The sequence below is a fragment of the Channa argus genome, chromosome 15 (genome assembly GCF_033026475.1).
Source record: "Channa argus isolate prfri chromosome 15, Channa argus male v1.0, whole genome shotgun sequence".
Taxonomy (NCBI): Eukaryota; Metazoa; Chordata; class Actinopteri; order Anabantiformes; family Channidae; genus Channa; species Channa argus.
In genome coordinates, this window is record NC_090211.1 from 19,127,549 (window position 1) to 19,154,896 (window position 27,348).

Genomic DNA, 27,348 nt, shown 5'->3' on the forward strand with positions numbered 1-27,348 from the left:
CTTTGTGCTCCAGGCCAAAGATGAGAGGAACTATCACATCTTCTATGAGATGCTGGCAGGACTTCCCTCACAGCAGAGGCAGACGTTCTATCTGCAAGAGGCTGAGACTTACTATTATCTCAACCAGGTAGAAGACACTGGAGCTTTCAGGAGTGTCGTCGTGCTGAGATACACCCCCTCACATCAACACACTCTTCACTTCTGCACTTATTCCGTCCAGACTGATGTGTCCTTTGTGTCTCTCTGCGCAGGGAGGAGACTGTGGGATAAAAGGAAAGAATGATGCAGAAGACTTCCTGCGTCTCCTTGCTGCCATGGACATCCTTCGCTTCACTGCTGACGACCAGTCGGCCGTCTTTAGAGTTCTGTCCTCCGTGCTGCACCTGGGAAACGTCTACTTTCAGAAATATGAGGTACTTTAACTTGTAGGTTCATTTCGTCTCCTCCCTGCTGTCTGTGTGTCCTTCGTTTTAGTTTTTAGTCTTTAGTTATCAGTCATCTTTCTGGCTATTTAAATGCTCCCGTGCAAACTGTACCTAATTTACAGCACGAATTGTTCAAATGTTTTGGAATACTTGACCACTTATATACAGTGGTGCTCGGTAACTGACTACATTCAGTCAAATACTGTACATCTTCAAGCCACTTGTACTTACTTTCCCCTTTCGGTTACTTTTAGTCCACTACACTTCAGAGGACAATGTTGGAAGGTGTTTTACACTACGTTTGTTTGACAGCTAAATACGTTGCAGATACATGTTCTCCACACAGAATGCAATGAACTAATGGAATATTTTATTGTGAAATAACCACCTGTTGGTGCATAAACGTGACTGCAAATATATTTATACACTTGTGTTTCACTGGTGTGTAGCTTGAACATTTGCATAGTGTTGCTACTAACTAAAGATTAAATTAAATCAATGTTTTATTTTTCTAACACCAGAGCATTTCAGATTTCTGCATAAACTTTATTAATGAGACACAAAGTGGACAAACCAGAACTAGACTTGCATCACGTTCAGTAGTGTTTAAAACAGTTTGTTTATCCGTAACTCAGTCAGATTGATGCCCAGCGAAATCTTAGTAAAGTACTTATACTTTTGTATTTGGTGGATCATCAGTTCTTGAACATGATCAAAGATACATGCAAGTATCGTGTTTTTTCTGCCACTTTTAAGGAAGTGAGTCAGCTGCAGTGTGTCAAAGGAAATTTAATGAACTAAAAAAAAAAGAAAAAACTTGCATAATAAAAATAAAACCTACTTTCACATTTAGCAACAGCTGAAGCGTTTTTCCTTTCCCTGCTGCACTACAGGCAGATGGCCAAGAGGTGGCGTCAGTGGTCAGTGCTCGGGAGATCAGAGTCGTGGCAGAGCTGCTGCAGATCTCACCTGAGGGACTACAGAAAGCCATCACCCACAAAGTCACAGTCAGTATTAAACTCTGTGTCGTGCACGTGTACTAACATTACAGTATCGGCAAGAACAAAACTGCTTTCACTCGTCAGTTTGTTTGCCTTCTCTTGGCTGGTTAACTAATCAAATGACCCTTTGTGTCTATGTGCCCTCATAATTAGTTGCGAGACAATTTACAGATTGCTGTTTTTTTCTGCACGCAGCTGTAAAGCGACCACTATTCAAGCTGTACCCATAGTTTTATCCTCCTTTATCTAAAACTAAAAGTAAAAGAAATAAAAACAGACACTACAAATGTATAATTTACAAATCGTAATTGTATGGAATCAATTTAAATTTTTGAATTGTTTACATGCTGACAAATTTAAATTAAACTGGGGTTAATGAGCCTGTACTGCACTTTCTGTACTTTACAGCGTCATTTTATTCTCTTCCTCCTGCTGGTTAATTCTCATCAATCCCATCGGCCCTAACGTAGAGTGGAGCTGCAGACACATCACACACTCACTGCTCCTTTAGTCCTAATGCTCTTCCATCCCCATTAGTTGCATCTTTTATTGCTGACTACATTTTCATTCTGTTTATATTAATTTTATTATTCATATTTTATATGAGCATGCATAAAGACAGTAAAAGATGTGATCCGGATTTATCATATTTCATAATTTGGCCTACAATATGCAAACAAGCATGAATTCAGTTTTTAATGCCTCAACCCTCTACACATCCCAAATTTAAAATCGTACTTTATTTGTTTAAGTTTACTGGAGAAATTATTATGTCCAGATTTTCATGCTTAATATTGTGTTGAAATAAGGAACACACACACACACACAAACACACACACAAGGCAAACAAAGGGCCCTACTTGTTGAGAATATATTACATCTAAAAGCCCTTAAGTCCCAAAATCAGAAGTATATCTGCAATCAGCAGGAGAGTCTCTAAAGTGACAAATCGATTAAAGTAACAGCTGCACGGTACTAAATTAGTTGGTGGTGTCTGTGAGGCTGTTGTGGAGTCAGCCATTATCCTTTAGAATCAGCATGCATTCAGGAACCCACCATTGTCTCCTTGAGCATAAAAAGACATTCAAATGAAAAGAATTCATACCAAGGATTCAGTATTCAAACTGGGGGAAGTGAAGGATAAAAACAAGCCATCCAAAAAAAACTTGCTTGTATGCACCTGTCCTGGCTGCTGTAGTTTAGGTCACCGTCCAGTGTTTCTTCATTTCCATCAGTAGGTAAAAAGGTGAAAATCATTTGTCCTATTATCCAAGATTCCCATCTGTCAGTAGTATGGACACACAAGCTGGTCCACTTGTCCAGGCGGTCGTGTGATGCATCTGAAACAAGTGTGATGAGAAAGAATAAAAGGACTGTAACAAGAGCAGTACATTAAAAGTATATTAAAAGTACAAAGTGCACATGGAGGCTCTTTGCTCTCCTAATTACAAAGGAGAGCGTGTGTGTGTGTGTGTGTGAGAGAGATGAGAAACACAGCTGGTGACGTAAGAAAAAGGAGAGAAAGGACAGAATTTTTCTGCCAGTTCAGCCACACTGAATAGTTTTATTTCCTTTGAGGTCTTTATTGTTGACTGTCTCAAACACACACAAATGCTGCTGATATAGTTAGATATGTGTGTTTTCACGTGAAGTAAAAATCAGGTTTAAAGCTTCTGTATCTTTGTTGAGCTACTATTACACATATATTTATGTATCACATGTATTTACAAGAGAAAGAGCCACTGTGTTTGAACGGACAATAATTAGCATTTGTGGCAATAGTAACAGAAGCTTTTGTTTAGTATTATTAACTATAGTATTTTAATTATTTCTACCCACTGCAGCCTAAGAGTTTATTTAAAAGTTACATAATATGGGTTGTATTCAGCAAAAGTAACAATACTGTAGTGATGGTGCAAGAAAAGTCAAATCAGAGACACTTGTCCACTACAAGTACCACTTCAAATCTTTTACTCAAGCAAAAGTATTACGCAGTTTACAAAAAAAAGAGTCCTTGCGAAGAAAACAATGTGTTGAAAACAATATTGATTCTAGTATTTATGTCAAATTGTACAGTAATTAATAAAAACTAAAGGTCAATGGTCACTGTTGGTAAAGATGGAGCTGATTTTAACCATTGTATGTGCTGACAGGGGGTTAATTCATAATGATAGATTTGCATTTATTAGTTCATCATATTTAAAAAAAAACAACAATCATATTTTTATATTAAAACCACCAGGTGGTATTAATGTTGCGGCTGATCGATGTCACCCCCAAAACAAAATGTGTGACGTGAGCAGTCAGCTGAGTTGTTAGGGGTTTGTTTTTAATGTCTCAGTGTCTCTCCAGTCTGGACCAAAGTGACTGAGTTGCAACAGGAAACGGGATGAGATCACCATATATGGCGATAACCAAGTGGAAACCAGGATGCTGTTATGTGAAATGCGTTGTCAGGTGACAGCTGTGTTTGTAAGCTCCCGTCTTCTCCACAGGAGACAATGAGAGACAAGATCTACACTCCACTGACTGTGGAAAGTGCTGTTGATGCCAGGTGAACACAGCCTCATTCCCAAACATGCTCGAATGTCTTTCCTGCCGATGAATGTCACGTTAATTTCCTTCTGAAAATGAAAATAATCCCAAATATTTACCAGTGATACAGAAATTGAGCATACTATATATTTTTCTATCTGTATCTATATTTAGTACTGTGTCCTGTGATGAGAATCTGATATATACTTTGTACTAGAAAATATTGTATTTGAGCTTTCTAATGTCTTTCAATAAGTCAAATTAATTCTCACTCAAACCACTTTAAAGATAACAGTGAATTAAATAAAACTCACCTGCGTCAAACTTTTGCTCTGCAGAGATGCTGTTGCCAAGATCCTGTACTCGCTGCTCTTCCACTGGCTGACAGAGAGGATCAACGCTCAGGTGTACCCTCGCCAACACACCCTCTCCATCTCCATCCTGGACATTTACGGATTTGAGGTGATCCATTTTTTGCACATTGGGGAGTCTTTAGAATAAACACTTTTAAGACATGTTGGTGAGACATAAATGATCACCAGCTGTGTATGTGTTGTGTGTATGTGTGTGTGTGTGTGTTTGTTTTTTTTTTTCTGGGGGGGGCGGGGGGTCATCAGGATCTGGCCTTCAACAGCTTTGAGCAGCTTTGCATTAATTATGCAAACGAGTACCTGCAGTTCTTCTTCAACAGGATCATTTTCAAGGAAGAACAGGTGAGCTCGTGTCACACCTGCAGAGACGCCCCATCATTCACACACACTTTTGTCTAATGCGACGACACATAGTTGTTATATTCGAGACATGTTGCATGTGCTCCAGGAGGAGTACAGCAGGGAACAGATCTCCTGGCAGGACATCCCATTTAGTGACAACCAACCCTGCATCAACCTAATTGCCGCTAAGCCTCATGGGATACTGAGGATCCTGGATGACCAGAGCTATTTTCCTCAGGTGGGGAAAGCAGAAATACCCAAATCTCAACACATGTAGAAGTATGTTATACATACAAATTAAACTATGTGGTGTTTAATTTGGTTCCAGGCAACGGACCACACTTTTCTCCAGAAGTGTCACTATCACCATGGCAACAACCCTCTGTATCTGAAGCCAAAGATGCCACTGCCCGAATTCACCATCAAGCACTTTGCCGGTCGGGTCACCTACCAGGTACGCAGCTCTTTGCTGGCTCATGTCGAGTCACGGAGCCTGCTATTGGTCACAGGGTCTGCGATGGAACTTATTTGATTGGCTGGCAGTTAATGACAAGCAATGACTCTGGATGTGCTTCTATATACCTCCATGTTCCTGTATTTAGCCCAGGGTGTAAAAGTAAATGAAAAGTCAACAATCATCCACCAACTGCAGGGTCAGTGGTTCGGCTCACAGTTCCTCTAAATGTTAAAAAAAAAAAAGGCATTCTGTTAACTTTTCCCAATGTCAACCTCACTGTGAGTCCTTACAGCAGTTGTCACATTGTAAGTGGGGCTAAAATAATCTTCTACTGATTCCCGACAGAGCTTTCAATGATCCATAATGTCAACTCTGCAGGTTTACAAGTTCCTTGATAAGAACCACGACCAAGTCCATCAAGATGTCCTGGACCTGTTCACTCGCAGCAAGAACAAGGTGAGAAGAGAATCCTCGCATCAAGATTCGGTCTACATGAGAAGTCACACGGCCTTTAAAAAGCTCGTCAGATCCACAGTGAAATGTGTGTGAACGCATGTGAATGTTTGCATGTGCGTCCAGATGGTGTCAAACCTCTTTCTGGCTCACGCGGAGGTCATGGGTCAGCAGAGAGGCGGCCACATGAGGAAGAGCAGCACAGTGACCAGAAAACACCAAGCTCCCACAGTCAGCAGCAAGTTCCAGCAGTCTCTGATGGAGCTGGTGGAGAAGATGCAGAGGTGAGACGAGCGTTGAGTGTGCAGTGTTTGGTGACGCACAGCTGCTGTACACACAATTCCCTCAAAGTTACTTTTGTTCTTCCGTTTCAGGTGCAATCCTTATTTCGTTCGCTGCATTAAGCCAAATAATACGAAGGTAGATTGGAACCCTGTCGCCGATCATAGTCTGCATGAGTTCAAACGTGCTGTCACGTGTTGGACCGTCACTTAAATGTGTGTGTACGTCTGCGTTCAGAAACCAGGTGTGTTTGAGGACGAGTTGGTGGGCAACCAGCTGCGACACTCCGGTGTCCTGGAGACAATTCGGATCCGTAGAGAGGGATATCCTGTCAGAATGCCTTTCTACGTCTTCCTGTTTAGGTAACAAACACACAGTGGTAATCAGCGGTTGCCGGAAGGCACTTTGGCGATGGAAGAATGAATTGTGTTCACGCCTCCAGTAGAGTTCAGGAACCTAGTAGAATAAAAGCATCAGCACCTGGACAGGCCACATCTCATGGCCAACACAGCTACAGGCTGCTTAGAGTCACCAATTAACCTAACATGCATGTTTTTGGACTGGGGGAAACCCACACAAGCACGGGGAGAACATGCCAACGTCACACACAGGTCGCCAACGTGCAGGCTTCTAGCTGTGTGCCAGCAGCACTGACCACTCCACCACCGTTCCAATAATAGAAATTCTTTGTAAAGCAAATTATTACAAACATCCTCTACTTGTTTTTGTAAGTTTATGGAGAAGAGGACTGCCCTCAAAGTAGATTGAAATTAAATTCCTTCCTGACGCAACCCTCCCCAATTTCTACTGGGCTTGGGATGGGCTGTTGGGGGATCATTGTCTTGCCCAGGGACACTTTGACATGTGGTCAGAAAGAGTGGGACGCGAACCTTCGACCCTACGGTCGGAGTAACATTTGTATTTTATTGTGGAAACGTTCATTTAATTAAGAGTGTGGGAAGTTGGGTTGTGTATGATTGAGGTTATATCTTTTGTACATGTGTTCGTGCATGCATGTGACTGTGTGTCATCACAGGTATAAGTCCTTGGTGGGGATTCAAGATCTTCCAGCTGCAAATGGAGAGAACTGTGTGACAGTGCTCAGAAAACTGTGTCCCCTCAGACCAGGGGCCTTTCACGTGGGAGTCACAAAGGTGAGAGTCTGCTCCAGCTGGTTCCCTTACAAATTAAAAACTCAGGTGTGGTCTTTTAGTGACAAGATGTCCTCTAAGCCAACATGACGTTTGTTTGTGGATGCCAGTTGTTTCTGAAGGAGGACATCTACCAGTTGCTGGAGTGTAAACGAGAGCGCTCACGTCATCTCGCCGCTCTGACCCTGCAGCGTTACACCCGCATGTTCTTCGTCAGGAAACGCTTCTTGGCTTTCCGCAACAAGATCGTCAGGCTGCAGGCGCAGTGCAGAGGCTTCCTCACCAGGTAAGCTTCTCAGCACCTGGAGATTCTATAGAATCTCCAAAAAAAAGATATTCTCGCTCTTTCAGGTCATAGATATCTTAAAGGCCTACTACCTACTAAATACCTACTAAAGGCTACTCAAACAAAACAACATTTTCACAAATGCATGATACACAACACAGAAGAGTGAGTATATCAGGACAGGATTCGGAAGTTCGTCTGCATCTGTAAGACAAGAGTCAGTCCTCTGAAGCCGGCAGCGTTCACATTCTGGCCAGAGAAGACTGATGGTTTGACAGAGGTGTAAAAGAAGCCATCTGGGTCAAACTGGAAGGAACATCACTTAACTTAAAGGTGGTGGACTATGACACGGCATACCAACCACGTCCAACGCTTTCTTAGCCTCCCTCTCCAGGCAGCGTAAGAGGCGTCACCCTGACGACACACGATGGTCGGATGGGACAGAGGTGTACGGTCAGGACAAACAAGCTGGGCAAATGTGTGGGACCAACAAAAAATGGATAAGGGAGCCACAGATGGCCACTTATTGGGCACATTTTGCAGTGACATCCATCAACTTGCTTTACTTAAGTTAATTAAGTTAAGTTAATTAAAATGCATATCAACTTAGAAGGAAACTTTGATAAAAAAAAACATTATGTGTAGAAGAGCACCGGACTATGATCAGTAAGCAGCACAACATTGTAACGGTGGAGTCCATTGTAACACGTTGGCGTCTTTGTGGGCACAAACATGTGGTTTGAAATTCAAAACTGCACGATACTGCAATTCCCATTCTGTGCTGCAGGAAGCGCTACGTGAAAATGAGGGCGAGTGTGGTCCGGTTCCGCTCGCTCGTGCACATGTATGTCAACCGCAAGCAATACATCAAGGTACATGTACTGCACTTTTTGAGCACAGCGTGATATTTGATTTCATATTCAAAGGATGAAAGCATGAAGGAACATGAATGTTCTGTCGAGACAAACTTTAGCTTTGGTTTAGCTTTTTTGAATTTACTTGTCTGCAGATTAAATTTGAAGCCCGGAGAAAGGCTGAGGAGGAGAGGAGGAAGAGAGAAATGGTAATCCTAATACTGAGAGGGGATTTACGCAGTAAACTCCACATCCCCTGGAACTCTGCAGATAAATCAGAAACATGTTACTTTTCAGGAGCTGACCAAAAGGGAAGTGGTGAATGTCACACACTTGGTGATTCCTGCAGAGCTGGGCACTTTGCTGCAGACCGCAGGGCGTGAGTACATGTCTGTCTGTGCACTGTGTGGTCAACGTGCAGCGTTTTCTTAAATAGGCCAAATGGCTGCCGACACTTTCTTCGGCCCTTTCATTTATTTTCATATTGGAACAACTGTATGTGCTAATATCATGTAGAGACAGCCTTGAGACAGTCCCATCTAAACATCATAATTCATTACTGGATATGTGTGAAGGCTGTTCGACCTTTTCTCTCTCACTCTAGTCAGGAGGGAGCTGCACTCAGACTGTTTGGCCCTGCTTCAGGCTCCTCATATCCAGGAAGAAGCTCAACTAACTCTGCCTCTGGACATCAACAACTATCCATTCTACCGCTATGTACAGATACACTTCAGGGTGAGACATGGCTACAATCTCTCAGTTTTCAAGTTGAAATTGTCAGAAAGACAATTTCACATTAGAACCACCTCTTCTTGTAATTCACTCAAGTACAACTCCACCTCAATGATAAACAGAGAGGAGTTATTACAATCAATAACGCATTTTGTTTTTGTCACTGTAGGAATCAAAGTTTGGGATGTTGATGGCCCCTCTGGTGTCACCTCTGACCCGCATAGAAGAGGACCTGAAAAAGGAGGCTCTCGAGCTTTTTAACATGGTTAGCTGACATATTTTTGTTTTCAAGTGTAGCATTTTTCATCATAGCTCACAGAGGTAACGATTCATTCATAACAAGGTGAGAGGAACTAACATTTGAGAAATATGCTCATGGGGTTAAGTTAATGTGGAGTAATATTTTGTAAATAGCAAAATGGTAATGAGATAAATTTAAATGACCAGTTTCTACTAATTTCCATGATGATGTCAGATTGAACCAATTAATTAAAGTGATTATTTTAGCATGTAGTTAAGCATTTTCCAGCTTTGTTATTAAACGGAAACTACCATGTCTGTTTCCAGGTAACAAATACAAATATACCCGTTTTAAATTTCAAGCTATTTTCTGGTTATTATTTTGGTAATTACCATAGTACTACTTTATTATCAAATTTCTAATACCAAAATATCCCTTTTTCCTATTAACGTATTATTACCGATTACACCTGTTACACATCTGGAACAGTGTCCTGGTTTATTATGTAAGGACGCTGTAGTGGTACATATCTGAAATTTGTTTTCTCCAGGTATTGCGGTTCATGGGGGACCCCCATCTGAACGGGGCACAGGAAAACATGTTTGGGAATTACATCATCCATAGAGGTCTGATGTCTCCAGGGTTACAAGATGAGATCCTGGCTCAGGTTGTCAACCAGGTGTGGAGGAATGTAAATGCTGAAAATGCAGAAAGAGGCTGGCTACTGCTTCTGGCATGTGTCTGCAGCTTCGCCCCATCGAGCAAGATGGACAAATACCTACTAAAGTAAAGAAACATCTCTTATGGGTGGTCACATTAGTAAAATATTGGCACTTTATTATATACAGTTGTGCCATTTACAATTCTGTTCAGTAACTTTATTGTAAAGCACGAACAGGATGGGATTAAATGTAATTTGTCCTTTCTTGTCCAGGTTTGTATCAGACCATGCCCCAGCTGGTTGCCAGGCGTTGCTGCAACACAGACTCATTCAAGCCAATCAGAAGACTCAGCTAGGCTCGGGTCCTGCTGTCCAGACAGCACGGACGTATCCTCCTTCGCTGCTGGAGTGGACGGCCAATAGGAAGAAGGCTAACATGGTGCTGCACGTGCACTGTGTTGACGGTGAGATGGAGCTTACCTTTTCGAACTTGTAATGGAAGAATACTGCAAAGAAATTGCAACAAATGCTCATAAATGCAGCGCTTTTAATTTTTCCCCTTCACTTTGTGTTATAAAGATAAATCTCATTGAATTAGCAAATGATCATTATGTAAGCAGCCCTCCTCACCAGGTGGGAAAGTCTTTCCTGTACACATTTCCCCTCTTTGTGTTTCCCCTTTCCTCGCGCGGCAGAGACTGCTGGCATCCCCCTTTTAATGCGTGGGATCAGTTACAGCCTCTGTTCATTGATTATTCATTGCCAGTGTGAATCAGAGGGTGGGATTTCAGGGCTCGCAGTCTTTGAATAGCCCAATTTGTTGCTTTTAACATATTTTAAACAAATTAGAGCGATATTAAAACCTGAGACCCGAAAACAATCACGCCACCATGTTGAGGTGTTTTTCTGATCCTCTCATTTTTCCCTGCAGGAAAGTCATTTCTGTGTCCGGTCCATTCCTGGACCAGTGGAGAGGATTTAGCAGGACACATCCTGCGCCACAGGTGCTGACACCATACGCTCATTCTTTCCTGTACTTGTTGCTTGCATTTACTTGTTTTTCAGCTTATATTTTTGTTTATGCCTTCATAACTTTAATTTGAAATTTGAAATCTCACAGGCTGATAAAATGTTACTGTGAACATTAAAACATTTGTTTTTGTTATTTTGTGAAGCATAAAATGCTTGAAGACAGGTATCTAATCTGTGTGCTCCCCCAGGGGGGTGTCTGACTGGTGGAGGGGGGGTTCGATTCTGATGAAGGAGCACAGCCAGTGGGTTGAGTTAGCAGGTCACGACTACGTAATGGACCTGATTGCAGACCTGGAGCTTCCCACAGAGTTCCCAAAGCAGAAGAGCTACTTCGTCATCAGCACTGATGACCCGACTAGAGTCAGAGCCAAAACCAGCCTGTCAGTCTGCAAAACACACTTAATGCGACTATTTGAAGTTTAGACATTAAACCAAAGAAACAAAATCACCGCTTGTCTTCTTGTCTTAGTGCGTTGTTTGGTGGTGGCTTTGACTCAGACGAGGAACTTTCTCCATCCTTTCCTCTTAGCAGCACCAGCAGCAGACAAGCCCACAGTCTGCCCGACTCCGACGGTTACTACAGTCACGGTACACGCACCCAAATCTATCCAGCACTTTACTGCTGTTTATTTACAGGAACATGCACAAAGTTTATGCTTTACGTGTTTTAATCGAAAAATCAATTAACGCCTTAGTTATTGTGGCTATTAAAAGCACTTTATGCTTAAAACAACTTTACTTTCTGTTTCCAGTGGAGTCGGACACGTTGAGTGACGGTCAGACCCAGCGAGGAATGGACCGTTACCTGGACAGTCTGTTCGACCCTGTGCTGTCAGACAGCAGCATAGTGAGCACTGACACACACACTTCCGCTTTGGACAGAGATTCTCGTTGATTCAATAATGACGTGCACTGCAGAAAAGATACTAGCATTTTCGAACACGCCACGTCCCCTGCTGCTTTAAAAACCAACTGGACTTTAATAAGATATGGGAATATTTAAGGGCAACAATAAGTTAAAATACTAAAATAGAGAAAATCTAGGATGTAGTTAAACAAGTCAAATGTAGAATGTAAAAAAAAAAAGGCAGCTCTGCCTTGGTCACAGATGTCTTTAAATTTTGGCTCCATCTGGAAAAACTACACACCAGATTGAGTACAAAAATAACATAATTGTATTAAGACGGAGACTGAATTCAATCATCTCTATGGTCAAAGAAACAACCAGAGCCGCGTAATCAACATGTTTTAGTATAAGAAGTTATAAGGCAGAAATAAAGGCTACTGCGACTTCTGTTTACATTAAGGATAAAAAGATAAACGTTGACTTCGTTAAACTGACCATTATATACTATTTCCAGTTTCAAACATGTAAGAATTTGCCGGTTGTCTTTTTATTACTGTTATGAATCACATCTTACAATATATATGGAATCAAACTGATAACTGCATATATTGTTTTTACATTTTAATAATACATAAAGGAAATTATCAGGAGTCACAGCTCGAACAAACAAACTCTGTCACGTCATGCTCCCCTTCCACCTGATCTGGCGTCTGAGTGTGAATGGAAGGGGAGTGTTGATGGATGGATGCAACATGTGATACAGTGCTACTGTTTGTGTATGAATGGAGCAGACAGGAGGGATGATTGGGTTACTGACCCACCTACCGTATTTCACTGTAACAGCACACGTGCAATCTGCATCCTGTGTGAGAATAGTGTCATAGATTTTTGATTTGGATATTTATAGCCAGTCAAACAATGTGGGTAACACTGTCGGGCCATTTAACTGAAATGTTGCATTAAATTTGGAGCTTCTGCATTTGTCTACTTGTGCACACAAATGTAAATGTAAAAAAAGCTTTTGGCATTGAGGTGTGGGAGCCTCTTCTCCAGTGTGTACGGTACTCCCTGGGGCGTATTCAGTTCCTACCGTCTCCATCTTTTGCTCCCTTGGCCTTTCACCCCGCAAAACATTTTCATCAGACTTTACTTTCTCACCATCTACATCCGTCCTTTTCTCTCTGCTGAATCTTTGCTCTGCTGCTGGCTTCGCTCTGACCTCTCTGACGACCAGGACATAGAAAAGACTGGAAGTTTGTCTGCAAGGATGAAGGGAGGGGGAGGCGTAGGCATCGCAGGGGGAGAAAGAGGAGAGAGAGAGAGTTACGTGGCCCCTAGCCGGCCTTACCCACCAGGGATACATCCAGGAGGTAAGAAACTTTAGTTCTTCCTTTTATTTATATTTTTGAATTTTGCTGAATTTCTTCTTTTTTTCCCTCATTTCTTTCCCTTCACCATCTATCACCTTTCACCATTCATTCATTTTCTCTCCATGGACATCAATAATTCAGCTTGCTCTGAACACGTCCTAAATCCTGATAAATAGCTTTGCTCTCTTTCTCACTTGAGTTTCCTTCTATAGTCGCTCTACTTCAGACTGGCACTTATTGATGGGCACCTATACTGCAAGTAAAAAGCAAAACAAAAACTACACAAGGAAACAGAAAAGCGGTTACCGGTTTGTCATATAATCCAGCTCAACACACCTAAAACCCAAAACGGAGAATAAGGAGAATAAAATACAAAAGATTATTTAAAAAAATCTTTATTCTTGGAATCATTTTCATGAAGGGTACAGTACAGTGGCTGAGTAACACTGAACAGGGCTCACACTAAAAGGTTCAGGTGAACAGTAATGTGTCACTTAGAGGCTGAAAGGAGCAGTCTGACCTCATGGATAATTCATACACAGCCATTCACTGTAACCACAGATGACACCTTTAGTCCACCATCTATAGGCACCTGTCAGTCTCATTCTGTCTGTTCTCTGTTTGTCTGTTAAATTTGTCACTGCTTTTTACTCTGTATCTATTTGTGGCTTGACAAAAAACTAAGACAGTTGGCATAAGCCTTGTTTAGTTTTTATTATTTATTTTTTTTAAACCACTGTAGCTCTTATTGTTCATCACTATTATTTTTGGGAAATATCCATTAAATGTGTTGAAACTGCAGAATGTTCAGGTCTCAGGTTGGGGTCATCCATCATACCGTGGACAGTGTGTTAACCCTCTACTCCCAGATGGATGAAGCCCAGTAGAGGAAGCAGCAGCAGTGATGATAGTGACAAAGGGACAAAGGGATTAATGGTCATGAAGGGTGTGTGAAACCAAAGTGTCCAACAGCCGAAAGGAAAAGAAGTGCACTGAAAAACATGATTTTAAATGCAGTGTTTTACATATGACAGTACTGGATACCAGAGTTAAGAGGTTTTTTTACCACTAGTATTACTAAGGAACCCTTTGTTTGTATGGTGCAAATGCATAAAGACATGCTCACTGCATTATTCACGTCCTGCATGGGGGTTAAAGGATAACTTCTGGCATTTTCTAAATTTATAACCAAACGAATCATCTCTACAAATGTTTGGTTAGCTGTCAGCCTGCAGCATGGATAAGCTTGTCCATCTGTTCCGTAGACCTTCATTGTTGTCCAAAAACACACGGGACAGACACATCGCTCCAATGGGCGACATAGTTTCCCGATTCCAAAACGCATGCTCCACATAAATATTGTCCAAACTGATACGCTATAACTCCACCAGAGATTTGGGCTATGGCCAGTTCACTGGCTGCAGTATAAGGAGATATTGATTCAGAGTAAGTGAGTCAATGTTTGTTAAAAATATGTCAATAGTGCATTTTAGTCTAGCACTATTTAAACCCCAGTTGTTTTTTTTAGGAAACTGACAGATAAACACATAATAAACACCGTGCAGTGTTTTCTTATTAAAGTACATCATTAAAATGTGCTTTCTGTGGTAAAAGCCCAATGCTGTTACATTCAGTTTGGTTGGCGATACACTATGAACTGCTGCCCTGCACAACCATTAAGTCCATTCTTCAAAAGCAGGGGTGCTGGAAGTGATGCCGTTCCTAATTTTACATCATCCTGTCCCCTGCCTGCTGCACCTTAAGCTGTGCCAGTGCTTCCTGTAGCTGGAGGAATGATGCCGCCCATCCCTGCAATGCCAATCCCCTCCCACCACCATCACCACGAACAGCACCAACAGCAGCAACAGCAGCAGCAACAGTACCACCAATACAACCGTCCCACGCACTTCTACCAGCAGACCAGTCCTGCCACACGTGTAGCTCCCACCCCGTCACCTGCTCGTGAACCCGCTGCTGCTCCCGCAGATGACGGAGATGCTGACGCAGCATCCCATGTCTCTGCCGCCCCGAGTCTGCCAGGGCTACCCTCACTCCCGGCCACACCTGTAGCTCCAAGTCTGTCAGTAATGCCAGGTGTGCCAGGTACAATAAACCGGCGTGTGGTTGGCTTACCAGCATGTTTGGCCTGAAGCGTGTGGGCATGGTGGAGTTGAGAAATACATTTGTCACATCTAATGTCGTCATATTTCGCATTTTATTTTGAAATGTTTCCTCTGTGTTATACAAAGGTGTTGACTTTGCCGTAGACTGTAATTTATCTTGTCTTCATGTCCTCTGTGTTGATTTATTTATACTTTATACCAGGATCGGAGCAGGCAGTACTGACTCAACAGCAACAGGCCATTATCAACCAGCAAGCTATCATCCTGGTTTGTGACATGCCCTCTCTCTCCCAACAACACTAATGCTAATGCTGCTGGGGATGTTTCATGAAAAATAAATGGCAACTTGCTTGGACTGACTTTAAGTTAATTTTCAGCAACCTGAGTAATCCTATCTTCTGATCCTTCATGTGTAATCTGTTATAACCTCATTCAGTCATTAGTTATTATCAGTCCATAATTACGTGCAGTAGTTGAACTTTTACTTAGATCTGATAAAGAAGTGAAAGTACAGTACAGTACATGTGTGTACTTTAGTATTTTAAGCCCAAATCCCTCTTTGCCTAAAATTTAATCCTGATGTATTCGTGGATCCGTGGAAGATTTAAGCCCTGCATGTATGTTCAATCCTGTCTCATAAAAATTATGTTCCTATAAAACTAAACTGCAAATGCGATTATGTTTTCTCAAGGAACATCATTTAAACTAATAGAAACACAGCTAATAAAACACTGGATTATCAACTTAAAGTAAACTTGTATGTGCGTTACATCAGCTTTCATGGACTTACTGTAGATAACGTGGTAACATGGTGGTGTAATATATATACAGTAAATGAATGTGTCTGTGTGTCACAGGCTCAACAGATGACCATGCAGGCCATTGCAATCCAACAGCAGATGTTGTCCTCCTTCCCCCCCGTTGCCCCAGCCCCCCAGTCTCCACCATCACAGCCTCACACATACACACAGCATCGCTCTCATACACTCAGCCCAGTGAGTACGTTTACTGCTACAGGACATAATAGAGCACATGCAGCTTCACCTGCCAGCATGTGGACAAATCGCAAAAACAATACTCTCACAACCTGCTCTATCGCTTGCTGTTTTCCTGCAGACCAAAGAGAGCGAGGAGTCACCGTACAAGCCCCGTCCGGCTGCAGTTCAGAGGACAATTAGTATGTTAACACACTTACTGTTAGTTGTGTTGTATCTAAAAACACTGATCCATCACAACACAGTTATCTGAGACTGACAAACCCAACTGAAACATTACGGTTCAACTTTTAGCCCTTAGGAACAAAGCTGACTTTTACACTTGTGTAACAAAGTTATAGTTTAATAAGGTGCCTGAGTGAATGAGGTTTGTAAAATTTGAATTCTTGTTGCATCCTTGCTCTGAAAAATGAAACTACTTACATCCAACGGCCATTGCATTACAGTGACATTCGTGCTCAAGAAAGTTGTCTCCGATGATTTGTTTTAAAGAAAGAGTAAAAAATAAAACCATTAAATACCAGGTTCGTCACGGGGTGCTCCTCCTGAGGACGTGGTCCAGTCCAGTGTGAATTACACGGAGCGCATGGAGCCCAGCCACGACATCAAAGACATCATCAAACAGCATCAGCCGGGTGACACGACCACTGGACCTGCCACACTGAGGTAGCACACACATATACACAGTACACACACACACGTGATTTTCAACCGTAACAGAGATCTATGAGCCTTACTTTCATGTGTGTATAGAAAAGGCGACGGAAAAACGTTTGCAAAGAAGCCAGATCCTCATGATGAAGCTATGGAGATCCTCAAAGACCAGATGGCAAACCCACCACAACCGGTACCCTTACGACCCTCTTAAAGTACCACACACAAAGCACGACACAAATATCTGACATGTCTTTCGTGTATCAGACTCAGAGGAAGTCTCAGTCTTCCCAGCGGAAACAAGAAGGAGGTGTTAAAGTTACCCAGACAACCAAGTCACATCCTGTGGGTTCAACTAGCTCCAATGTGACCCCTGCTCCTCCTCCAGGTGAACTTTCATATAAAGTCCCCAGTAATAAATGGCAGATTCAGCTAATTTCACATACAAAAGTGAACATTTGTGTGAAGAATGTGGTTGAAAGCCGTTGAAAAATGAAAATCTGTGCATCTGTCCAGTCTCAAGGGAACTGCCAGTAGAGGAGGAGATCATTCAGACTCAGCTCCACAGCCGGACCAGTGATGAATATTACACTTACTCCAACGTCCCCTGGAAGCTCTATATGAGGAAAGAGGTGTATTTTATGAGCACAAACTTCAAGAAATACTACAAAATAAAATAGTTCCTACTGTGCAGCCTTGGAACTTTTAGCATTAGAACAACAAGAACGCTTTTTAAACCATTACAGTGCTTTAATGTTTTCATTTCCAACGTTGATCTTCCTCTTTGTACAGGTTTTCTATCCTAGAGAGACCTTCAGCAATCCACTGATTCTGGACTTGATCTTCAGACAGGTTGATTTTTGCATTCATCATTCTTTTACATTTACTTACTTTTCCGTTCATTCTGTTTTTTGAACTTATCACTTCACATTCAAATAAGTCCGTTTTTCATGTTTGGCAAAGACTTCTTGGTGGTGGCCTAGGTTATTATTTCATAATTAGATGGTTAGTAGAAAAAGTTGACATGGCTCATATAGGAACTCAAAATGTAAAAGGTCGAACATTTCAGGTTTAATACAGACAGAGCAAACTAGGGTAAGGCAGCAGCTTGTAGTGCCGTTTTGCATTTTTGTCTTTTTAGTTTGTGGTCGACACATGGCTTATATCAGCAGCACGCATGAGCAAATGTTATAAACTTATGTTTTCCTCATTTTTAATTTTATTTAAAACCCATTTGGGCAATATTTAACAACTCCTTAAACTCGGAACCCAACATGTAATTCTGTTCCTCGATATAAGACAACAGTCTTCTTCTTCGTTTCGTTTGGGCTGATCCCTTTCAGGGTCAACACAGCGAATCATGTGCCTCCATCTAACCCTGTCCTTTGCATCCTCTTATCTCACACCAACTAACTTCATGTCCTCTCTCACTACATCCATAAATCTCCTCTTTGGTCTTTCTCTAGACCTCCTGACTGGCAGCTCCAACCTCAGCATCCTTCTACCGATATATTCACAGTTTCTCCTCTGAACATGTCCAAACCACCTCAATCTGGCCTCTCTGACTTTATCTCCAACACATCTAACATGAGCTGTCCCTCTGATGTCCTCATTCCTGATCCTGTCCATCCTCGTCACTCCCAAAGAGAACCTCAACATCTTAAGCTCTGCTAACCTCCAGCTCTGCCTCCTGTCTTTTCTTCAGTGCCACTGTCTCTGAGCCGAACAACATCTCTGGTCTCACCACCGTCTTGAACACCTTTCCTTTCATTCTCGCTGATACTCTTTTATCACACAACACACCTGAAAACTTTCTCCACCCGTTCCAATCTGCTTGCACTCGCATCTTCGCCTCTTTTCCACACTCTCCGTTGCTCTGAACCGTTGACCCTAAGTACTTAAAATCATGTTTTCAAACATAATATCTAGAGAAGACAACAGTCAGATCAATCAATCAAATGTTCTGACTTTCTGCATGTGATCTGCAGGTTGTACATGACACCTTCTCAGAGGCCTGCATCCGTATCACACAGGAGGAGAGGCAGAAGATGAAAACTCTCTTTGGTACGAGAAAACAAACACACACACCTAAAAGAGCCTTGCTAGAGATGTCACTTTGCACCAAGGGTTTAATAGCTTAAGCTGTTCCTTTGTTTTTGTGAAAGCGGACAACAAAGTGGATCAGGTTTCGGGAACACAGGATGAGAACCTGAAGAAGAAAGTTGTTGCCATGGCCAGAGACTCGTGGGAGATCTATTTCTCTCGCCTCTTCCCAGCTTCTGTAAGTTTTTCTTACTTTCTTGGAATAAGAGATATAAGGCCAGACCTTCATCTGGTCTATAGGATTTAACAGATTCTAACTTATAGCGTGTGTGTGTGTGTGTGTGTGTGTGTGTGTGTGTGTGTGTGTGTGTGTGTTCCAGGGCAGTGTGGGGACAGGAGTACAGGTGCTGTCTGTGTCTCACGAAGGCATCAAGCTGCTGAAAATGGTGAGAAGCAGCTCTACTGCTTCAGACTACTTCAGAGTGCTGAGGCCCTACAGGTAAACCTGATATTCTGCAAAAACACAGATGAAGAGGTGAAACTAGCTGATGTTTCATATGCTGCCTTGTTCACTTTTGTAAAAAAAATCAGTCAGGAGGCCTTATTAAAAGATTCTGTGTTATTCTTTGTCATATGGTCAAATGATTTGACCGGAGACCTCCCTGTTTCTCTGTGACTTCCTGGTTTTGTATATTGCTTCCTGTCCAGCTACTCGGACATCCTGTTTGTGTCGATTCCCTCTAATAACATGCTGGAGTTCAACCTGACCAACGAGAAGCTGATTCTGTTCTCTGCCAAGGCCCCGCAGGTCAAACACATGATCGACTACTTCCTAACGGAGCTCAAGAAGGTCAGAGAGCTTCCATCTCTGTCTCTGTGTTGTTCTCTGATTGATTTATTAATTAAACTGTGGGTGTATGTGCTGCTAAACACACCTCCTGTAGACTGGTCAACTGTATTATGCAATTTTAATTCAAGTGCACACAGTTATTTTTTGGAGAAAAAAAACAAAAAACAAGTGACATGACAATAGGTGAGAATGTTTAGAAAAATAAAACTATTCCTACCTATTAAAATAAAAGAAATTTAAACTGCTATAGAGTAAAGCATTAAAACAAGTTCAGTGTCATTTGTCATTTTGGTCCCAGAATTTATAGGGACCACCTCCAATCGTGCCTCTCGGGTTTTTGCACAAAACCATGGGAAAATTTTAAAACATCCTCTGGTTTTTCCAGACTTTCCAAATGATGATGAAGCAAATTATTAAACTTTGATAATAATTTTAAAAAAAAAGAAAATAATGGGGTTTGTGATGCTCAGAAAATGTCTTCACCATTCCTCACCGACCCTTTGGTCCAGTGTGAGTCACATCATTAATGTGGAAGCCTGCTTCACTGCCCAGCGCTGATCCTGGGGGCTTCCTCGAAAACAAACCACTTTGCTCCACCCAAGCCCTCCTCCTCCCTGCTCCACCATACCCTTTTACCATCTGCTACACTCCACATCTGCCTGTGGAAGGAAACTGGAAGAATTCCATGCAAGCACAGGGAGAACATGCAGACTCCAGACAGAAAGACTCCAGCCAGCCAGGGAGTCGAACTGGGAACCTTCTTGCTGCCCCCTTTGTGTATTAGTCACTGTGAAATTCCAATAAATAAGTATAAATATCACTGACTTACTTACTGTAAGTGCTGCTCATTAATTCTGGTTTCATGGGAGGTGTTAACAGCAGCCCTTTGATGTAAGATATGTGTTGGTGCATATTTCTACAATCAATCAATCAATCAGTCAGTCATTAAAATGTAAAAAAAATTGTGTGTTTTGAATATTAATAGATGTCCTGGTTTTAGGTCTGAACATCATATGCAAGTGTCAAGGTTGTAGTTTATATGTCAGCATGTTTACAGCTCTCAGACAAACGTTGGAATTCAGACTGTACATTCTGCAGGCTCACGCATCCTTTTTCTAGCTGCCCGTCAGTGGGTGTGGACAGTGGGTGTCAGTGTCAACATGTCTTGTCTGTGTCAGGACTCAGAGTACGCAGTGGCTGTGAGGAACTACATCACGGAGGACAGGACAATGCTCAGCTTTCACAAAGGAGACATCATCCGACTGCAGCACATGGATGGACTGGGGGCCGGTGAGACATGCATAAAAGCACTCGAAACACGCATCTTTCCCTGAGCCATGTAGTCCTAGTTTCATGCTGCTTCACACTATGTTGTGCACGTGTCCATATGTGTGTGTGTGTGTGTGTGTGTTTGTTCAGGCAAATACTACGGCTGCATAGTGAGGAAGAAGGTCATGCTTCTGGAAGAGCTAAAGAGAGACACTCCTGAGTTTGGTGGGTTTTTCTACGGCTGATTCTCTGAAGTGTGTGTGTCTGTTGTTTTCTTTATGCTGGTTGGGTTTTGTTCTTCTTTTAGTTGAGTCCCAACTTCTATGCTCTTGTCTTGTTTTCTACTAAACTTCAGTTTTATGATTTAAAGGGTTTGTTCACTACTTTTGTTGCTGTTATCATTCCTTCTCTACATCTCTTCCTAAGGCATTTACAGTAGAAGTAGTGGAGCCCAAATTCCACAGTCTTTCATCTGTACAATAGTTTAATCAAATTTATATCTAAAATTCAACAATCTGAATAAATTAAATCAAGTGCGTATCTTCCAAAGGTAAAGTCCCCTATAGGGTTTTTCCTGGACAGTGATTTGTAACTGATTTTTGCACAGAGGGAGATTCAGTTGATCTGGTGCCATCATTTCCATAAGGAGACAGCGTCTCTCAAAGGCCAGTTTTCACAGGAGGAATGATGACAGCAAGTAAAACCTGTGTCCGTGCTCAGATACTGTAGGTGCTTGACGTTTTGATGTTTTAAGGCAGACTCGAAAAAACCTTGAACCTCACCCGTAACTAGGAATTACGGGTCAGTTGGTTTTCTTTTGTCTTAAAAAAATGAAACACATAACAGATTTTTCTTTTGTATTTTTTTCTGACAGTTTGCGTTTGTGGAACACTTTGTCTAAATTTGCCTAGTGTGTGTGTGTTCAGGCTGGCGATTCGGGGCTGTGTACGGAAAGTCTGGAGTGTTCCCCAGTGAGTACGTCCGTCCTGTGGCTGCTCCGGACTTTTTGGTTCTCCCTGCTGAGCGCGTGGAGCCTCGGGACAGACACGGACGAGTCGCTGCCTCCGCCGCTGTTGCCGTGGCAATGGGCTCAGCAGTAGCTGCCCATGAACTTGACCTCTCCACTGAGGTACAGGTCGCAATGTTTTCCACTCATAGTACAGCAGCACTTTGCAAGAAATACTACAAGATTAACTATCAGAATGAGCATGAATACTACATTATGAGTTCATCTGCTGTTTATACACTATGCATTGGAATGTTTGTGGATTTTTTTCGATATGTACATCCTTTTCAAATGAGCTCAGCTTTTTGCATTGTGTTGGTATGTGTGGGTATCAGGTTGTAAATGAGGTGTATGGGGACAGTCTGAGCACCGAACTGCATGATCTGCCTCTGCATGGAGGCCAGTACCACATGGCTGAGTTTGCCAAGAAGTACTTCAGAGAGTCACAGAAAAGCAAGAGGTCTCTGTCTCTCTCACCCACCCACACACCCACGCACACACACACTGACATGTAAACGCACACATGCTGAGTGCTGCTTGCATTATGCCCACAGTGATCAGAAGGGCAAGAAAAAGAAAGAAGGCAGGGATCCTGCTGACATGGTCAAATTCTCCAAGGTAAAACAGCTGAGTTCCTCTAGGAGGAGACTCGTGGAACAGTATCAAATCATTTTGTAATTCTACGTATGTACCTTATATTATTTTATTAACATGTTTTTTTATTGTTTGTCACTCCAGTCTCCAATCCAGGAGTCTCTGATCGACTTTTCAGACAGCGGCATGAACCGAGTGGCTGCTGACATCTTCTTAGGTGAGAGGAGGGTAAAGGAATGAGCTTTGGGTAGAAAGGTGAAGAGAGGAGGATAGGTTGTTTTCAGTGGTTTTACTATAGATTACATGTAAAGTACAGATGTTTACATCGTATTTTGCCTTTTGCACAAGTAACATTTGACTTTATTACTTTGTGTCCATGCTGCACAATGCTTACTGATTGTTTTTGTCCAGCTATAATGAAGTTTATGGGAGACTACCCACTCAAAGGTCAGACTGAGCAGGAGTTGGTCACTACTATACTAAAGGTACATGCACAAACCAGTTTTTTGATTGGTTATGACACAGCTTTTCTAAATAAAAAAAAATGGTAATGCAAGTTGCAGTGTTTTTTATGATGTTTTATTTCATGAGGGATTTGTTGAAATGACTGTTGCCATCACAACAATGTGAATTCCTGAAGGGACTGACCAAAATACACAAACACACACACAAAAAATTAATAAAGTTAGACTGAAACCAGCATCAGTAGGCGTGTGTGTGTGTTACATGTTCTCTCATATATGTGCTCATGAATCCATTGTCTAGTTAAGTGGTGACCAGGGACTGACAAAAGATGAAGCCTACTGTCAGGTGATGAAGCAAGTCACTGTCAACACCAGCTCCAAACTGTAAGGCTCCATTGTATTTTAATTGATGCTTGCACTGTCCACAGGGAGGCTTTACTTTACTACTTATTGTTGTGTTGATGTGTTTTGTGCAGGGACAGTTGTCAACGAGGATGGAGGCTGCTGTACATCCTGACAGCTTTTCATCGCTGCTCTGATGTTATGAAGCCATTCCTGTTGATGTTTCTGCAGGACGCCTGTGCCGGGCCAGGGATGCAGTACCAAGGTAGACAAATCGTACTTTTGTTGACAAAATGCAACAGCGATGAACCAATCACATTCATCAAAACATCACCGGTGTGAATTTGTTCTTAATAATCTGTGATTTTTGTTGTTCATTGGCTGCTGGTCTTGATTGACAGGCATTGCTAAAGCATGTGAGCAGAATCTGAGAAGGACTTTTCAATACGGTGGACGTGTGCAGTATCCCAACAGCATGGAACTCAAAGCTATGTTGGTTGGTCCCGAATTTTGCCCATATCGTTTAAACACAGTATAAAACAAATCATCCATCTATCTATTATCCGTCTATCGTCTTATCTTTTAAATGACATGATGTCTTACTCTGATTGGTTGTTTGTATGCAGGCTGGGCGGAGCTCCAAGAGACAACTATTCCTGCTGCCAGGTGGGATCGAAAGACACTTGAAGATCAAGACATGCTCTGTGAGTTAGACACAAACACATTATCCAGGGAAAACGATGCAGCACTGATTCACAAAACAAGCCTCATACTTCTTCAATAAAAGAATTATTATTCTGAATTGATGTCCTTCCTTTCAGGTTGCACTGGATGTCATCGAGGAGCTTTGCTATGAGATGGGACTACAGAGAACGGAGGCGTTGGATGAATATGCCATTTTTTTGGTCACACACAGAGGTAACAAGTGATACTCAGCATAGCAACGCACTATAGATAAACAGATGATAACTTAACTTTGTATGTGTGTAGGTCAGAATGTGCGTCCTCTCAACAAGCGCGAGTACATCCTGGACATTGCTACAGAGGCAGAGCCAGTGGATGCCAACTACAGTCTGTGGTTCAGAAGAGTCATATGGAGTCTGACTCTAAAACTTGATAATGAACTTTATGTCACTATGCATTACAACCAGGTAGAAATCTACTGTGTGATATTAAAAGATGATTTACAGCATTGTGGATTCTCACCATCACACACACACATGGAGAATACTCAAGCAGTTCCCACAGCTGAACTGTTGACCCATGTTTCCCTTGTATGCCAAATAAAGACTAGGTCCAACTAAAAAAATAACCAATTCTATATAACAAACTGTGACAGAACTGCACTTCTTGTATCTCCTTCCAAGGTGTTGCCAGATTACCTGAAGGCCTTGCTGAGTGTGGTTCCTCAGGGTAAAGCCAGTGAGCAGCATCTGCAGCAGATCGCCAGGCTGGCTGCCCTACAGCACCGTGCCAAGGACGCCGTCTACCTGCCCACGCTGTAAATATTCACCATTTCTCCATGACTTGCTGTTTTCCTCTAACTCGATGCACTTAGATATACTGCACTGAACCAACAGACCCCCAATCACACAAAGTCTCGTGTGACTCTGACGTATTGCTGGTCTGCTCGCTGTGTGTTTGTGTGTGTGTGTGTGTGTCTGTGATTTCAGCCATGAGGTGCAGGAGTGTGTCCCCCCACAGTTCTATGGCAAACAGGGTTCACAGCAGTGGCTGAATATGACAGTTCAACACATGCAGCAGGTCCATCCCTTAAATCCACACCAGGCCCGTGCACAGTTTCTTGGTAAGATCACAGCTCTGTGTGGGTGTGGATCTATGAAAGCAACTTGCATTATGAATAAAATAGACACTTCTGTATTCCCTCTGAAATGTAGCAGGAACAAATGATGTCAGTTGCCAGACTTTAGTAACTTATTTATTTACTAGAAGACACCTCTTGGCTTCAATGTGCTGGCAGATTGGATATGACAACTTCATGACTTGTTTTTTATTTGTCCAGGTCTGGTCAGTGCCTTTCCCATGTTTGGCTCGTCTTTCTTTTACATCCAGAGTTCAAGCTCTGCATCCATTCACGCCCCCTGTGTCCTGGCTGTAAACCTGAACGGGCTGCACTTTCTTAACAAGGATACTCACGTATGTTACAGACCAAAGCACACACATCAACCCACTCAATCCCAAAATGCATTTTTCACCTTCCAGTGCTGCTCAGCTGCTAAACTAAACAACATTTAGCTCCCTCTTCTGGTTTGGCTGTTTTCTTTTTGCATTCGTCCATCCATCTGTTTTGTTATGTTAATTAACCAGCAAATGATAAAGGGAGGAAAAAAGTGGAGTTTTTTTTCCCCCCTGAATACTAAACCTTGTATTTTTAGGTGTTTTAACTGTGAACATTTGTACAAATCCATCTGATGGGAGGTTACTAAACTAAAACTAATGCATTCAGTCCTGTACCAAATGTATTGCTTAGTTTTTATTGTAGAGAGGCTTGATCAAAAACAGAAACTTATGATCTTACTAAAGGTATGACATATTAAATGTTGTATTAGACCTCATCCATTTTGGACAGGTGTACCTAATAAAGTACGAATTTAGCGACTGTGTGTATTATTGTTATGTTTATTCAATTGTGTATTTGTGCATATATTTGGCTTGCTGTATTTCTGTGAGCAGGAGGCCACGGTGCGTTTCCCACTGAAGGAAGTCCAGTCAACTCGCACCCAGAGACCAACGTCAGGCTCCAGTTACCCCTATGTGGAGATCACGATAGGAGACCTGCTCAACCAGCACATCACGCAGCTACAGCTGGAGCAGGTATGTGAGTGAGTGAGTGTGTGTGTGTGTGTGCGCATGAAACACAGAGAGGGTTTGTTCAAAGACAAAGTTAAAAAGCTGCTGTTACAATATCTTTTATGTGCATTTTCTGCACAATCCCCTTAAATCTTCTGCTGTTTCTGTGTTTGTATCTGTGTCTTCCAGGGCCTGGAGTTGTGTCGAGTCATTGCCATGCACATGGAGAACATGTTGTCAGTCAGAGAAAAGAGACTCACCCTGCCACCAAGTGAAATCACCCTGTTATAGCACAAACATGCAGATGCACACACAAAGAAATCACACTTTATGCCTCATAAATATACTATATCTACCTCTGTTTAAAAAAAAAGAGACTATTTTGATATTTAAAGATCATGTTGCTGTAATGGGATGAATGTATGAATGATAGATTATGATGACATAGTTTTTAAATAAGGTTCACTCCAGAAGGGTGGCAGCTAACCTGTCTGTTCACTCGGTTTATAAAATGCCATTAAATCGTCAGCTTGTTTGGCCCAACCGACCAGTCAAAAAAACGAAAGATAGTCCGATTGTTCTCCAAACAAAATAGCAAATACTCACAATTAGAAAAGTAGGACAGTAAGCAGAAAAAATTGACTTGGATGATAGTTATAAGAATTTTCGCCAATAAATTTCCTGCTTGACTAATCGAGTTTGTCCGTTTGTTTAAAAGCTATCTGAAAACTTTGCATTATGAATTATACGATATACATTAATATGGTTTAGATATTTTTTTTTAAATCAGTGCTGACCTTAACTAATGTGCCAGAGAACGTGTACATTTGTAGAGATTGTAGCATAATTTCTTTTACCAGCAACATCACCACAAACAATAATAGTAAACATAAATCCAGCGATTGAGAGAGATAAATAAGAACAGCACAGGAAACAGTGTTTTATCATATTTTCAATTTATAAAATTATTTCAATTAAAATGTGTGATTTCCGAAAGTGGCTGCTCTACACAAACTCAATACTGAGGTAAAAGTACCTAAAATAGTACTCCACTACAAGTAGAAGCACCAATTCAAAATATTTACTCAAGATAAAGTAAAATTTATTAAGAAAGTAATTTCTCTGAGCATCAATCTGACCGAGTTACTGATTGTAGT

At 41.8% G+C, this 27,348-nt stretch overlaps 1 protein-coding gene across 3 annotated transcripts in view; it reads left to right on the top strand.

The window, feature by feature from the left end:
* Positions 1-27,053, top strand: part of myo15aa (myosin XVAa) — a 30,537-nt gene extending 3,484 nt beyond the window's left edge. The window contains exons 8-63 of one of the 3 annotated variants that reach the window (XM_067478305.1): positions 14-127; positions 252-413; positions 1,319-1,432; positions 3,922-3,980; positions 4,300-4,423; positions 4,579-4,674; positions 4,781-4,912; positions 5,003-5,128; positions 5,510-5,587; positions 5,711-5,868; positions 5,959-6,004; positions 6,104-6,228; positions 6,903-7,020; positions 7,128-7,303; positions 8,091-8,175; positions 8,313-8,366; positions 8,455-8,536; positions 8,762-8,892; positions 9,059-9,154; positions 9,681-9,916; positions 10,065-10,255; positions 10,723-10,795; positions 11,012-11,203; positions 11,293-11,411; positions 11,576-11,670; positions 12,905-13,040; positions 15,366-15,430; positions 16,021-16,158; positions 16,280-16,340; positions 16,683-16,824; positions 16,912-17,005; positions 17,080-17,200; positions 17,329-17,444; positions 17,605-17,664; positions 18,801-18,876; positions 18,978-19,093; positions 19,236-19,354; positions 19,564-19,705; positions 20,884-20,995; positions 21,125-21,199; positions 21,901-22,103; positions 22,316-22,440; positions 22,535-22,598; positions 22,719-22,791; positions 22,986-23,059; positions 23,340-23,422; positions 23,515-23,645; positions 23,782-23,876; positions 24,007-24,084; positions 24,202-24,298; positions 24,371-24,531; positions 24,748-24,881; positions 25,054-25,187; positions 25,404-25,537; positions 26,075-26,215; positions 26,381-27,053. In XM_067478305.1, the coding sequence (XP_067334406.1) occupies positions 14-127; positions 252-413; positions 1,319-1,432; positions 3,922-3,980; positions 4,300-4,423; positions 4,579-4,674; positions 4,781-4,912; positions 5,003-5,128; positions 5,510-5,587; positions 5,711-5,868; positions 5,959-6,004; positions 6,104-6,228; positions 6,903-7,020; positions 7,128-7,303; positions 8,091-8,175; positions 8,313-8,366; positions 8,455-8,536; positions 8,762-8,892; positions 9,059-9,154; positions 9,681-9,916; positions 10,065-10,255; positions 10,723-10,795; positions 11,012-11,203; positions 11,293-11,411; positions 11,576-11,670; positions 12,905-13,040; positions 15,366-15,430; positions 16,021-16,158; positions 16,280-16,340; positions 16,683-16,824; positions 16,912-17,005; positions 17,080-17,200; positions 17,329-17,444; positions 17,605-17,664; positions 18,801-18,876; positions 18,978-19,093; positions 19,236-19,354; positions 19,564-19,705; positions 20,884-20,995; positions 21,125-21,199; positions 21,901-22,103; positions 22,316-22,440; positions 22,535-22,598; positions 22,719-22,791; positions 22,986-23,059; positions 23,340-23,422; positions 23,515-23,645; positions 23,782-23,876; positions 24,007-24,084; positions 24,202-24,298; positions 24,371-24,531; positions 24,748-24,881; positions 25,054-25,187; positions 25,404-25,537; positions 26,075-26,215; positions 26,381-26,482 (6,384 nt within the window). In that variant the 3' untranslated portion in view covers positions 26,483-27,053. Of the gene's footprint in view, positions 1-13; positions 128-251; positions 414-1,318; positions 1,433-3,921; positions 3,981-4,299; positions 4,424-4,578; positions 4,675-4,780; positions 4,913-5,002; positions 5,129-5,509; positions 5,588-5,710; positions 5,869-5,958; positions 6,005-6,103; positions 6,229-6,902; positions 7,021-7,127; positions 7,304-8,090; positions 8,176-8,312; positions 8,367-8,454; positions 8,537-8,761; positions 8,893-9,058; positions 9,155-9,680; positions 9,917-10,064; positions 10,256-10,722; positions 10,796-11,011; positions 11,204-11,292; positions 11,412-11,575; positions 11,671-12,904; positions 13,041-15,365; positions 15,431-16,020; positions 16,159-16,279; positions 16,341-16,682; positions 16,825-16,911; positions 17,006-17,079; positions 17,201-17,328; positions 17,445-17,604; positions 17,665-18,800; positions 18,877-18,977; positions 19,094-19,235; positions 19,355-19,563; positions 19,706-20,883; positions 20,996-21,124; positions 21,200-21,900; positions 22,104-22,315; positions 22,441-22,534; positions 22,599-22,718; positions 22,792-22,985; positions 23,060-23,339; positions 23,423-23,514; positions 23,646-23,781; positions 23,877-24,006; positions 24,085-24,201; positions 24,299-24,370; positions 24,532-24,747; positions 25,033-25,053; positions 25,188-25,403; positions 25,538-26,074; positions 26,216-26,380 lie in introns of those variants that run through there. The other 2 variants (XR_010910915.1, XM_067478304.1) reach the window with 2 other exon arrangements.
* Positions 27,054-27,348: the final 295 nt, after the last annotated feature.